Source organism: Ursus americanus, chromosome 4 (genome assembly GCF_024610735.1).
Source record: "Ursus americanus isolate L20-20 chromosome 4, mUrsAme1.1.p, whole genome shotgun sequence".
NCBI classification, from domain to species: Eukaryota; Metazoa; Chordata; class Mammalia; order Carnivora; family Ursidae; genus Ursus; species Ursus americanus.
In genome coordinates, this window is record NC_142130.1 from 33,054,452 (window position 1) to 33,068,367 (window position 13,916).

At 50.2% G+C, this 13,916-nt stretch overlaps 1 protein-coding gene across 1 annotated transcript in view; it reads left to right on the forward strand.

The window, feature by feature from the left end:
• Nucleotides 1-13,916, forward strand: part of SLC12A8 (solute carrier family 12 member 8) — a 132,163-nt gene that overhangs the window by 90,707 nt on the left and 27,540 nt on the right. The window contains exons 6-8 of the mRNA XM_087861562.1: nt 1,768-1,855; nt 3,366-3,453; nt 10,542-10,688. Coding sequence (XP_087717688.1) covers nt 1,768-1,855; nt 3,366-3,453; nt 10,542-10,688 — 323 coding nt within the window. The remainder of the gene's footprint in view (nt 1-1,767; nt 1,856-3,365; nt 3,454-10,541; nt 10,689-13,916) is intronic.

A 13,916-nucleotide genomic window follows, 5' to 3' on the forward strand; every position in this document is an offset into this window, starting at 1 on the left:
CATGGATCCATTTTCCCCCTTCCTACCCTTTAATAGGATCTTGGGAAGAAGGGAAACAAGAGGAAAGAGAAGGTGCCTAATGTGGCATTTTAAACAAAAAGCCCTTTAAGAAGCCCCCATTTCAAAACGATCACTGTAGAAAATTGGGACAATATATATAAGCAATGACATGAAAAACGATCTCTTTCCATCACCAACGCATTTAAAATGTTTAACATTTTAAAACATGTCCCGGTTCCTTTTTTCCCCCATATGCATACCTTTATCTGTTGTCTTTTTTTTTTCACAATAGGATCATACCGTAAGTTCTGTTTTATAATATGTGTCTGAAAATGAAACAATAGCTTTTTAAATATCTTTCCATGTCACAAAATATCTGACAACACAGGGCCCTGGTGTTTACTGAAAGATGTATCATGCCTTGTTTAACCAATCCCCTTGTAGATATTAGGTTGTTTCTCATTTTCACTAGTATAGACAAGCATTTATAAACATTTTTGGCTACATCTTTACTCGCATTCTTGACTATTTGCTGAGGCGAAAGTCCCGGTAGTGGAATCGCTCGTCAATGTGTATGCAGTTCCCAGTGCTGGTCCCCCATTCAGGACATCCTTGGAAATAGGCCCCTGTGAACTCTCTGCCTCCACACCTTCACTTCACCCCATTTCACCTGCGCTCCTGCAAGCATTCTAGCTGGGGTGGTGAGAGCATGCTTTTCAGAGTCAGACAGACTGGGGTTGAACCCTAGCTTTCCCACTTAGTAAATGTGTGACCTTAGGCTGCTTTAATTAACCTCTCTGAGCACTAGTTTCATTTTCTATAGAACGGGGGACATAATTCCACTTTTCTGATGTGGTTGTTGTAAGGATTGAATAAGATAAAAACTGCATGGAAAGCATTAGCCCAGGCACCGTCAGGTTGAAAGTGTTCAATCCATCATGATGGGGTTAGACCCATCTGTCTCCCTAAGCCTGTGTAAATCTTTCTGCAAGGCCACGTTTGAGATGCACCCACCCCTCTGTGAGACCTTCCTGACCAGGGCTTGTAGAGCTTGTGGGCTGGACCCACTTTTGACGTGCAGAACACATTGTCTTACAGCTTTCTTCTGTGGGTGAATATGGACAGAGGTGATGACCCCTCCTCACCATCCCACACATGTCCTCCCTCCCCATAATGACTAATTATGACTTTTCATGAGTATTCTTGGGGAATAGAGGTAATGATGAAGAGAAGCTTGGGACTCAGCGTTGGTAGCATCACGATGGTTCTTTGGAACTTGCTTAGAGCTCTTTGGTCTCTGGCTCTGGCTATTGGATGGGACCTGCTCCCAGGACACCTGAACCCCTGGTGCAGTCAGTGGGCAGCAGGGGAAGGAGCTCTGCTAAGCAGGGGGCAGCAGGTGGTTTACTAAGGCTGAGCCTCCCCAGGGAGTTGGGGGGGGGTGGCAGAGCTCAGTATGTGGCCACAGGACCTTTATGCAGCCTGCCAGATGTCTCACTCACCCTCATTACTTTGCACTGGGCCATAAGATGCTTTTGTAGCCAGCAGGGCTTTCCTCCCAAGCATCATCCAACCCACAAAGGTCCCTTTCATGCCTCACGGATGCCTCCCCAGTTGCCAGGGGAGATTGAGAAGCTCGGTTGCCAGAATTGCAGACGGAAGGGCTTGCCGTGGGATAGCTTCCAGGAGAGGGCCCTGACTAGGGGAAGGCGCTTCGTGGAGTGGCGTACACTGCTCACCCCTCTCCCCTGTCTGGGTGTCTTTCAGGAGTCATGGCCGGTTTCAACATGGGGGGTGACCTCCGGGAGCCCGCTTCCAGCATCCCCCTGGGCTCCCTAGCAGCTGTTGGCATCTCGTAAGTAAGTTCCCCTGGTGGCAATCAGCTGGAGAGAAGGAGAGAAAACCCCAGGCAAAAGAGGGGATTGCCCCTTTTGTTCGGAGAGTGCCCCAACTGTGGCCAATCTATTTCATATAACAATTCTCCTTTTAACACTCAGCCAGCTGGAAAATTCACGTCTGGTGGGTTCAGACGCATGCCCTTTTATACCCCCTGCCTGGGAATGCAGGAGGAGGATGAATCCTTTCTTTCCTTTCTCCTCAGCCTCCTGCCCCTCCTCCTCCCCCACTTCCCTTTTGAACTTGGGGATTTTTTAACCATCGACTTTCCAGGATTGTTGGGAGGGACAGAAAGGTGAAGAGTTTTGCAATCAGGTTGGGATTTCTATCCCAGCTCTGCTGCTGGGTGGCTGCGTGACGCTGAGCAATGTACTTAGGTCTCTGAGCCTCTGTTTCCTTTCTCGTAAAATGGGGATAATGAGAAGATGTGTGCTCCAGAGCCTGGGGCAGCTACTGTGTGTAAAGACATGTAGCAGGCTCTCCTCCTTCCCCAGCTTTCATCTCCCGAACCCCCCCAAGGCTCTCAGGGTTTTAGTTCACACCGCGCCACCCACCTGAGCAGTCTGGCCTTGGATCTGTTTCTGACCTTCCAGAGTCTTCTGTTTTATTCTCTGCACCACAGAAAGAAGCTTCTCTGCCTTCACTGGGTAGATGCGAGAGGCATAGGCGTGACAATGACTGGAGAAGTGAAAAGTGCCTGTGTTACTTTAACCGTGGTACTTTACAGATAGGAACACGTGTGCTTCACACATGCTGAATTTGCTCTTAGCTTACTAGAGCGGCCGCCCCGCGGCAGGCCCACCGTGCCAGCACGACGACGTGTGCTAAGTACGGCTGCATGCCGGGAAGGAGTGAAGGCCACAGAGAACGCTTGGGTGTTGGGAAGCGCAGAGAAGAAAGAACCCTGCCTCATTCTGGGGTCAGAGCTGGGAGGTCCCAGGAGCACCTTTGGCCCATCCTCTCACTGCCCAGATGGGAATGAGGCTTATTCAAGGTCCCAGGGCGTCTGGGGCAGGGCCGGGTCGCCGCTGTCCTTTTCATATTCGGCCGTGCTCTCTATCATCTGGGACCCAAGGAGCAGCAGGGCTAAGAAGCCTGAACGGTCATCTGCATGTTCTTTGGGGGTGCAAAGGGGGGCTGTGGGGTTGCCGGTCGACCCTGCCTGCCTGAGTCCCGGCAACCTAGAGGCCAGAGGGGCCTCCCGCTCCCCACTCCCAACACCACAGCGCGTCTTTCTTCTTTGAGAAAGAGACAAAACAAAGATACGTTCTGTAGCAAGAGGTATGCTAGAAGAGAGAGAGTGCTGAAAACCCCCTCAGACAAGCGAGGGAGGCTTCGTGACTGGCCTTTCTCTTTCCTTCTGACGAGACAGGTCCCCACGGGAACCCGGGGGCTGAGTGGGCTGGGTTGGGTTGGGCTTGGCTGAGGTCGGGGGTGTAAGCTCTGCTCCACTCTTGGGGTTTTCGCAGGTGGTTTCTGTACCTCGTGTTCGTCTTCCTGCTGGGTGCTGCCTGCACCCGAGAGGCCCTTCGCTATGACTTCCTGATAGCGGAAAAGGTGGGTGAGTCCTGGACTGGCTCGGGCTGCTGGGTCTTTCATTTGCTCCCATCTACAAACGGCTGCCTCCCCCTTGCAGTCCTGCCTGGGAATCCAGAGAGGCTTGGGTCCAGGACTGCAGTGGGGGCTGCTGGAGGAGGGGGGGAAAAACATGGAAAAGGTACAGGTTTTTCTTATGAATCAAGGGACTAAATAAGAGGAACACAAGCATCTCTTCATGTCAAAAATCAGGACAGAAACAATGCCATCAGCGAAAATCCCTAGCTCAACCAGCCCTTCATTTTTGCCACTAGCCTCACCTTCCACTATGAGCAGAAAGGGCTGCTCACTGGAAGCAAGTAAAGGAGGAGGCTGAGGGCCGGGAAGGAGGAAGCAAAGTGGAGGGAGTCAGAGGAGGCCCAGTGCCAGGGGGAGGCCCACCCTGCCCTCTGCAGACCTTGACTCCGTGGGCTCTCCCAGGGCTGGGCTGCGGTTGATCTGGCTGGAACACCTCTGTTTCTGGAGCGGTGCACCCTGCCAGAAGGAGATTAGCGAATTCCTCACATTCCACAGCTGCCCCTTAACGGGCTGGAGGTCAGGTGACAGTCAAGGACACTCACTGGGCATCTCTAGAACCTAGGAGAATAAGATCCCCAGATGTTTTTCTGGAAATCCCCAAAAACTCCTACCTTCCCTTAAGTCCTTGGAGGAAAAGTGGAGCCTGAGATTCCTGTCATTTATCAGAGACATGGAAAAGGCTAGGAAAGTTTTCTTAGTTAACTCCCGAGTGTTTCTGCTCAGATTTGGGGAGAAAGTACCACTTTCTCTTGGTGTGAGGCTTTGCAAAGCCACCTTGCTGATCTGCTGGGGGCAGCTGGGGGCAGGAAAGTCTGAACTCTCTTTTTAGAGCTACATTTGGGCTTGATTGCCACATTAGCACAGGTTTCTTTTTAAGATATGCAGGTGATGATGTAAAGATGATCGATGTTTTCAGGGGTCTTGACTTGACTATGAAAGCAGGTTTCAAAAGAGGGAGCAGCTCAGGTAGGGAGGACACTCTCACCACCCCCTTCCCGGGACCAAGGTCTTAGACCCCCAGCGAGACGTTTGCTCTCAAACGTCAAAGGGAAGGAATCTGCAGCCCTCGTTTATACCTACGTGCAAGCTTCCGTCCTGAGCTTCATCTCCCACGGGCCCTTTCTCTAATTGTGGAATGAAAAGCTCGGCTGGCTGCGTCTGAGGAATTAAAGGCCTCAGGGAAGAGCTGATCCTTTGACCAGAGGGCTCTGCCTGCTGCTCTCTGCAACTTGCCAGTGGCTAGCTAGCTCGCTCAGCCTGCCACTAAAGCAGGTTCCTTTCTAGTAGATTCTCTCACAGAGGCCCTTTCAACCATTCAAGGCTCTGATCTGGATGGAAGAAGGCAAATTATCCCCTGGTCTGGGACTCTTCTCTCCCCTCTTCCCCTCCTTTGCGGAGAGAACTAAGAACAGGTATATGGGAGGGGAGGCGGCCTGTATCCAAGGAAGGCTTCAATAAGAGAGTAAAAACATCTCCATGGACAGCTCGGGAAAGCCTTTGTGGGTGGAAACTCCACCACTCATAATAGCCACATGAACTGGGGGAAGCTTGTTTGCAATGCCACCTGTCCTAGGCATTGAAACAGGTAGGCAAGCATTTAGTCAGTGGGGGCACCTGCTAAACCGTGCTTGGCCATAATAAGTGGGAGTGCCACTGTGCACACACCAGGGTGAGAGGTGGAGGGTTCGGTTTTTGGAGAGGAATAGGTCGTTTCCTAGAAGAGGCAGTTGTAAATCTATAAAGACATGTAGGAAAGATACTGTTCTTGGTTCTCAGTAGCAAACGGGCTGGCACAGCAAGTCAGTGGACAGTGACAGAACCCCTCAGGGCAACTCCAGAATAGGGACACTGTGCTGTGCTGCTGCCCCCCAGGGTCCCCCCTGCAGAGGGGACCACACAGGATTTACGCACACACACCACCCCCCAAAGCCTCAAACCGTGGCTTCCTTTTTGCTCTCTGGTGTCCCTTCTTCGGACTGACTCGGCTGTGTAGCAGGTCTGCACTCAGCAGTGAGCTTGGCCACAGACAGTTTTACTAGCAGCACCTGGAGAATGAGGGGGGGTGCCACCTGCATGGGTCAGAAGGTACGAGTGCACGGTCTCCTCTGTGGTCACTCGACATAGCTTACCACTCTGATGTGGTTTTAATAAGCTATTCATCTCAGCTGCACGTCTTAGCTGTGGCCTGGGTTCTGAGCCAACCCATCTCTGAGCTCTCCTGGGCCTGAGGAAGCAAGGCCTCCTTCTCACCCTTGGGCAGAGACCAGGCAGGCCTCCAGGACGCCCCCCTTGGTGCTGGCTCTCACAAAGCTCCCCAGTGCCCTTCTCAGTCTTTCTGTAGGGTGCTTTCTGCCAGAACACTTATCCTCAGTGGCTGCTGGCTGCCCGGGATTCCTTTCCACTGACCTGCAGCTGGTCAGTTCATCTGTTTCTTTTTGGGTTTCCTGCAGCTTCTCAGACCTATTTCTAATTATTTGGCTTCCCAGCCTACGGTTTCTCTAAGAAGTTTCTTTTTTGCTTTATATCCCTACTCCACAGAAACTTTTACCTGGCTCTTGGGTGTCAGTCTCCATAGTATTATGCTTCCCCCCCCCCCCAAGTAAGCTCCATACCCTGTGTGGGGCTCGAACTCACAATCCCGTGATCAAGAGTTGCATGCTCTGCTCTACCGACAGAGCCAACCAGCCGCCCCACAGTGTTGTGCTTTTTCAAAAGTCTGTAGTACGTTGTGGTGGCTCTGAGGTAATCTATGTAAAGCACAATACTTGGTACACAGTAGGTGCTTATTAAATTTTGACTCCTCTGCACACTCCTTAAAGGGGATAATCTTATAGGTAGGACATATTTTTTTCCTACAAATCCACCATATTTAACTGGATAGGAAAAAAAAGAGTTAATCCTAATATTATTCAGTTATAGAAAGAAGAATTGTATAAAGAGCAGATATTAGCAGAGGTGAAACTAAATAGGTTAAATAATTGTTTCAGAATACACTTGTATACAGTCCAGGGGGAAAAAAAAAGTTTATTAAACATCAAAAAGACCAAGTACTTTAGGAAGCCTGGAGCTGGCCAACCAGCAAAATAAGAACAAACTAAGTAGGGAAAGAACCCCAAAGCGTAAACTCGAATCATTCTTAGATTTGACAGTCATGGTTTCATGTGTTCAAGAGGGACCTTGAGCACCCACGACCGCCAGGCGTGGGGCAGGGCTCGTGGCTGGTGGAGGAGTCCAGCTGCTCAGCGTCCACCATGCGGCCCAGCCTGGCTGTCCTCTGCTCTCCATCATGACATGGAGCTGTCTCTCAGGAAGTGAAGCCAACTTTATTTCCTTTTGGAAAATGGCTATCAAGTGAGAGAAAACTTGACTGACAGTCGAGATACCTGTCCTTTTGTGGAGAGGGGACAGTATGAGGAAACTCATGCCTGTGGAAATCTGATGCGGGAGAAAACTAGGGGACCGTGAGATGATTGGGGATTGGAAGAGTTTCAGGATGTACCCCTCACTGCTGTCGAGGGGCCATAGAAATTGGATGAGGTAGATTGAGCACCTCGCAAATGACTTTGAATGTGGTCCTTGAAGAGAAGGCAACAGCCGGTGGACAAGTGGGATTTCTCAAGGACTGAGGCTCTGATGGTAGCCCGCATAAAATACAGAAAGCAAGGAGATGGAATCCTAATTTTCATCAGGAGTTGCTGAAGGAAGAAATTAGGGTAGTTCACACCTCAGATAATTTTGGGAAGATAGAGAGCTTTTTTGTCATGTCTCAAACAGCTGTATGACAGGGGTACTTTTTTCCCCCTAAAACACTGTTGACACACATCTGCTCAGATAAATGCTCACTCCTTCTCCGCTGGCATAGTTGGCAAGTTCACAGTTCCACATGAAGAGAGAAAGTGATTACATTCTCCAGGGGCTGGGAGCAAAGCTGTGTAGTTCACTGTGGTACCTGTGCCTAGCGCCAGGCCAGGTCTATCACCTGTCCTCAGCAGGTACTCCTGGGGGTGGATGGATGACAGACAGGATGTATGTGGGAGAGAGACAGAACGGAGTTCCTGTAATTGACCCAGACATGACAATGAACATTTCATTTCCTTTTCAGAAAATTGACAGAATAATAGTTTTAGATAAAAGATTGCCGAGTGAACAGACCATCGTAAACACAGTTGACACACTGGACATAAACAAGTGGCTATGCCTGGACGGTCCCCGCTCTGGCCCCCAGCCCAAAGGTTCTGCAGGAGTCCCAGGGAGTGTCTGTGGGAAGGCTGGCCAAAGACGGGCATCACTGTAGCACCTGGTACTAGAGACTCCAGTCTCCTGGGTCAGCCCCACATGAGGAGGAAGCCAGACTGGGCAGTCTCATGTCCGATCTGAGTAAATGGACAGGCTTTCAATGAAAACAAAAAATATTTTAACACAAATACATATAACCTTTTGGATAAGAAGCAATAAAATTTCTGCAAGGCGGTAGCATGGCTGCGTCTCCTGGAGAATTCTCTGAAGGGCCAGTGCAGTGGGTATAATGCACCTTGCCCAGCGGTTCTCTACCCCGGCTGCACATCAGAATTGCCTGGCGGGTTTTGGAAAAATCAGCGAGGTCTGTGCCCCACCCAACACTGATAAAGCCAAACCTCTGCGGTGTTCTTAGGCACGGCCAGAGAGAACTCCTAGTGACATTTTCTAAAAGCTTTTGATAAAATTTCATCACAGAGTCTATGTATTCTCCTTTTGATGTAATCTCTCCCCACGATGTGGGGCTCAAACTCATGACCCCGAGATCAAGAGTCAGAGATTCCAGCGACTGGGCCAGCCAGGCACCCCGAGTCTATGTATTTTTAAAACCAGTAAATATAGGACGTGTTTGGTCGAGAAGACAGAAGCAAAGGTTAGAGGTGACGGACTGCATCGCAGAACGGATCAGGGGTTGATAAAGGAACCACTTTTCCTAACGATTTTGTGAGGCTTCCAGGGCATGAGTCGTGAAGCCTTGTGAGTTTCGTGGGCACTAGTGGAGCCTGTCTGCCACGCGGTTTGGTGTGGTGGGGTGGGGGCAAGACGCGCGAGACAAGGGAGCTTATGCTGCCATGCAACAGGACCCCCGTGTGTCACGGACTACGACACAGGTGGGGATTACGCTGGTGACAATGAAGAAAATAGGGGACATTCACTGGGGATGACATGAGGTCATGGGTTTAGGGAAAAGTAATCCACACGGAAATGAAGGACAAGTTAGGTTCTCTAGTGGACCCGAGTCATGTCCCTCAGGCCCCTAGCACCCCTGACCGTTTGCAGGTCATCGGACCTCCATATGGTCTCGGAGGGAGTGAGCCCCACTTAATATTACAGAAGCCCCAAGGACAAGCCCCTCTCTTGCCCGTCCCTTTGTGGCCCTGTCAGGGCATGTGACCTAGGTTAGACCCATCAGATGCTCCAAGCATCATGAATGAGGCAACCAGGAAGGGACGGTGGGACTTCACCTGCAGGACAGCAGGGCGCTGGTAGCAGCCTGGCCAGACTCTTCCGCTCCCAGAGTCCCGGTTGCACCTCCAGGCTTGGGTCTTGCCCCTTTCCACACCTGATCTTTCAGCCTCGTGATGATTCTGTGAACCTCCAGTGTCCTGCAAATATCTGCTTTTAAAAATATATTGTTTCCGATCAGAATCCTGGCTGGTGTAGGTTTTCATGATAATTTATGAGCCAGGAAAGCTGTCTAGCCAGGAGCTGGTGTCCCCTGTAGCTTGACGCCACTGACCCAGTGACTGCTAAAGCGGGGACATAAAAAGTGGGGGGGAGCATCTTCATCATGAAGGGTGTGACAAGACTGCGCAAATTAGGGCAAACCCATCTGCGATAGTTGGACAATGAGCGCTTGGAACACACAGTTCTGGCCAACGTGCCTACGGTAAAGTAGAATAGAGGAGGGCACCTCAATCAGAAGCAGAGAGACTTCCCGGTGGGTACAGAGGGAGGCTGGCTCAGGAGGGTGGGGCTCGTTCCTGACCCACAGCCTGTGGCCCAGCTGCGTGGCCAGCAGCACCGATCTTTGCAAGTCGACACCAGGCAGAACAACTGTGCCCTCTCTTACTCTGTCAGTGACTTGTGGGCCACGCGGGTCATGGAGCTCATTCACTCATTCATTGATTCATTCAGCATGTATAGCTCTGTGTTGCCACCGAGTGTACTAGGATGAACAAGACAGGAGCCCTGCAGAAATGAGGCCTCGGGGACCACTAGAAGAGACGGCGTGCTAGGCCCCGTGCTCCCCAACCTCAGGCTGAGGTGTTGCGGGGCCCTAAGGAGCAGCCACTGCTGTGAGGGGCTGGGGGAAGATCTCATGGAGGAGGAGGGGATTGGGCCACGTCCTGAAGCACACCTGGGTGTAACAGAGGGTGGCAACGGGCAGGGGAGCATGCTGACAAGGAGTCCGAGTGTGTGGAGGAGTCTGGGGCTCCAAAGGTCACAGGTCAGGAAGGGCTGAGGATGCCAGGGTGGTGGGGAGCCATTGATACTTCCGTGGCAGCGCCGTTGTGATCAGGTTTGAGCTTAGAGAGGCCACTCTGGCGGAGGCTTGGGGATAATGAGGAGTGAGCGGAGCTTAGAGGCGGAAGGCCGATTCGCATTGTCGTTGGGCAGCGGTCCTCAAACCTTCCGCTCCCCAGACCCTCGGCATCAGCATCACCTGGGAGCTTGTTGGAAATCCACAATCTTGGGCCCTTCCCTAGACCTACTTAATTAGAAGCTCTGAGGTGGGGACCAGAAATCTGTATTTTTAACAAGCCCTCTAGATGAGTCTGGCGCGTGCTCCATTCGAGAACTTCTGTGCAGTCCACACAAGGGGTGATGGGGGGCCAAACTGAAACAGCGCTGGTATGAATGAAGTGGGGTGGGGCTGGGAATCCCGGAAGCCTATCCAGGAGGTTGAATCTAGAGAACTGATGATCGATGGGGTGCGGATGGGTGGGTGCCAGGGGAGCGGAAAGGGACAAGTGGATTCTGGCATTGGGTAATGAAACTGCTTCCTCATACAGGTGTCCCTGGTGGGCTTCCTGTTCCTTTTGGGCTTATACATCTCATCCCTGGCCTCCTGTATGGGAGGACTCTACGGAGCTCCCCGGATCCTGCAGTGCATTGCCCAGGAGAAAGTGATTCCTGCACTGGCCTGTTTGGGGCAAGGGGTGAGTGACCCTTAAAGGAGAAAGAGACATTTTGCTGTGAACCTGATTATCAGCCAATAGCTTGCCTCGGTCTGTCCGATGAAAGCCAGTGGTCAAGTTCTCCAGTGTGGGAGAAATGAGAACGCAAAAGTCATTCTCTCGCCCCTGTCCTCTTGCCGCCTTAGGTTGGGGCCCGTTGGACAAAGCATCTGTCAATGTCACAGCCACCAGGACCACTTAGCACTGGGTTGGCTAACTGTCATAGTGACATCTGGGACCCTGAGCAACAGGGAAAGGGAGTGTCACATCCTTTAATAAAAGCAAATTCAGGATCCTTTATGTTCAGAATAGAAGAATAAATCTCTTGGTGAGGAGGGGAGTTGGACCTTGCAGCTCTAACTCTGCCCTTGAGATTTGCCTTCCCTTTGGGGTTGCTCTGTGACGGTTTCCCACACTTTGGGCCTCCGGGCCCCTGTCGGTCCTCATGACCTGAACTCTCACTGATAGAGTGTAGCTTGAATGAGTCATGGAATGATTGAATGAGACACTCCTAAAACCTAAGGGGTGACAAAAGAGAAATAGAGAACCCCACTTCCCAATACTGTGGTTTATGAGGTAGAGTTCGTTTCGATCTTGTGGGAGCACCACAGAGGCCGTCCCCAACCTCTTTCCACCCCAGACCCTCCTGTTAGGGCCTTACCGCCCTCCGCTTCTTACCCAGCAGTCAGCGTGGGCTGGCTAGGAGCTCTGACTGGCATGTCTGTACCTTCTATGTGGTATATGCCTTTTCTCTAATTTCGTGTATTTTTATTAGGTAGTGTATGACACCGGGCTCAAAACTATAAATACAACAGGTATACGCTGAGAATGTTTGCTCCTATCAGGAGTCTTTTATTACCTCTTTCTTCACCTACACCCATATCCTATCAGTAGCTATTTTTATTATTTTTTATGAATCCTTCCATTTTTTACACAAAGATAGTGCTCTAGCACATTGCTCTGCACCTTGCTTTTCTTCGTTTACTACGTCTTCATCTTTTCATACAGATGTTGAGAGAACTTCTTCCTTCCTTTTCCATCGTGTGGATTTACCATAGTTTATTTAGCCTGTTCTACAGATTGACCTTGTGTGGCTTCCAGGAAACAGTATTACAAGGAATAATTTTGTACGTGTGCGTGTGTAGTGATTTTTTGTGCAGCTATAGCTGCAGGATATAGTTTCATGAGTGGATTTGCTGTGGCAAAGGGTAAATGCGTTTTTAATTTTAATAGTTATTGCCAAAACACCTTCCATAGGATTTGTATCATTTTGTGCTTCTACCAGCAACGTGTGACAGTTCCTGCATCCCGACAGCCAGCATCAGTCCTAAACGCAGGCCGAAACACCGTGCTTTCACGGACTGCGTTCCGGTCCTTGGGATAAGCCTTCACGAGAGTAAGGGGACAGGCCGTGGGCCGCAGGCCCTGCTTCTGGGTGGTCCAGATGTACTGCACTGGGTCACTCGCACTCTTGCCTGGCATTCTCTGCCCAGATGTTCCACAGCCCACGTCCACGGTCTGCAGGGCCTCTTCCCTGGGCCTGTCCTTTCTAGGACCAGGGAATGGGCCACGGTCCACATGTAGGGAGGAGGCTCCCGTGGTATGGTCTGGGAAGTGGGGGGGGGGGGGCGGCGCTGCGAGTGGCCAACTTCCACTGAGGAACTCCGAGGGGTGCAAGGATTCTAAACTTGGACCTGGCCTTCCCTGTTGTCCTGAAGCCGTGTTTGCAAAAAAGGAGGATAGAACATGTTTGCTTTAACAGTTTGTTAGCTTGGTTTGTAATTACGACTTTTTAGACGTAAGGTGTGTAGACTACCGTTTGCCCTGGGTACCACATTATTAGCGATCACGGTTCATTGTCATGTGTGAATTCTTGCCAGTTGTGTAGTGAGAAATGGCATCTCAGGACCCTTGTGGTTTGCATTACTCTTACATGAACAAGGTTGGGCATCGCTTCCTCTTAGAGTCATTTATATATATATATTTTTTTAATTTTTTAATTAAAAAAATTTTTTTCTTTGATTGTTGGTCTTTTTCTTCTCAATTGCTAGAAGCTCTTCTTTTGTTGGGGAGGGTGACTCTTTGTGATATGTATACAAAGGTTTTCTCTAGTTTGTCCCTTGCCTTTTTTTTTTTTTTAAGATTTTATTTATTTATTTGACAGAGAGAGACAGCCAGCGAGAGAGGGAACAACAAGCAGGGGGAGTAGGAGAGGAAGAAGCAGGCTCCCGGTGGAGAAGCCTGATGTGGGGCTCGATCCCAGAACGCCGGGATCACACCCTGAGCCGAAGGCAGACGCTTAAGGACTGCGCCACCCAGGTGCCCCTGTCACTTGCCTTTTAACTTTGAAATTTTTTTCTCCCCAAAGCTTCTTTACATACTAGATTTTATTAGCACATTTTCTTTTTTAATAGGAGAGAGGACAAACTTTAAAAAATTTTTTGAGAGAGGGGCACCTGGGTGCCTCAGTCAGGTAAGTGTCCAACTTTTGATCTCAGCTCAGGTCTTGATCTCAGGGTCATGAGTTCAAACTCCACACTGGGCATGGAAACTACTTAAAAATTTTTTTTTTCCCAGAGATATTCAGCATACAGAAAAGAGCATAGAACCAATATGGATAGTTTAAAGAATAACTGAAGTGGGGGCGCCTGGGTGTTTCAGTCATTAAGTGTCTGCCTTCAGCTCAGGGCGTGATCCCGGCATTGTGGGATCGAGCCCCGCATCAGGCTCCTCCACCAGGAGCCTGCTTCTTCCTCTCCCACTCCTCCTGCTTGTGTTCCCTCTCTCACTGGCTGTCTCTCTCTCTGTCAAATAAATAAATAAAACCTTAAAAAAAAAAAAAAAAAGAATAACTGAAGTGAAACTCCAAGCCCCTGGATGCCCCCTTCCACACACATGCCCTCTCTGGTCCGAGCCCCATCCCTCTCCCTGTGGTAGCTGTAGCTACTGACCTGACTTCTGTGATCATAATTTCCTTGCTTTCTTTATGGCTTTACTCCGGAGTGGGCAAAATTTTTTTCTGGAGAAGGCCAAATTTGCATTTCCTTGATGAGGCTTTGCAGGCCCTATGGTCTCTGTCGCAGCTATTCAGCTCTGCAATTATATCTCAAAAGTAGCCACAGACACAGACACACCTGTTGGGGGAGGTGTAGCTGTGTTCCAATCAAACTGCTTTATGGACACTGAAATTCGAATCTCATGTAATTTCCG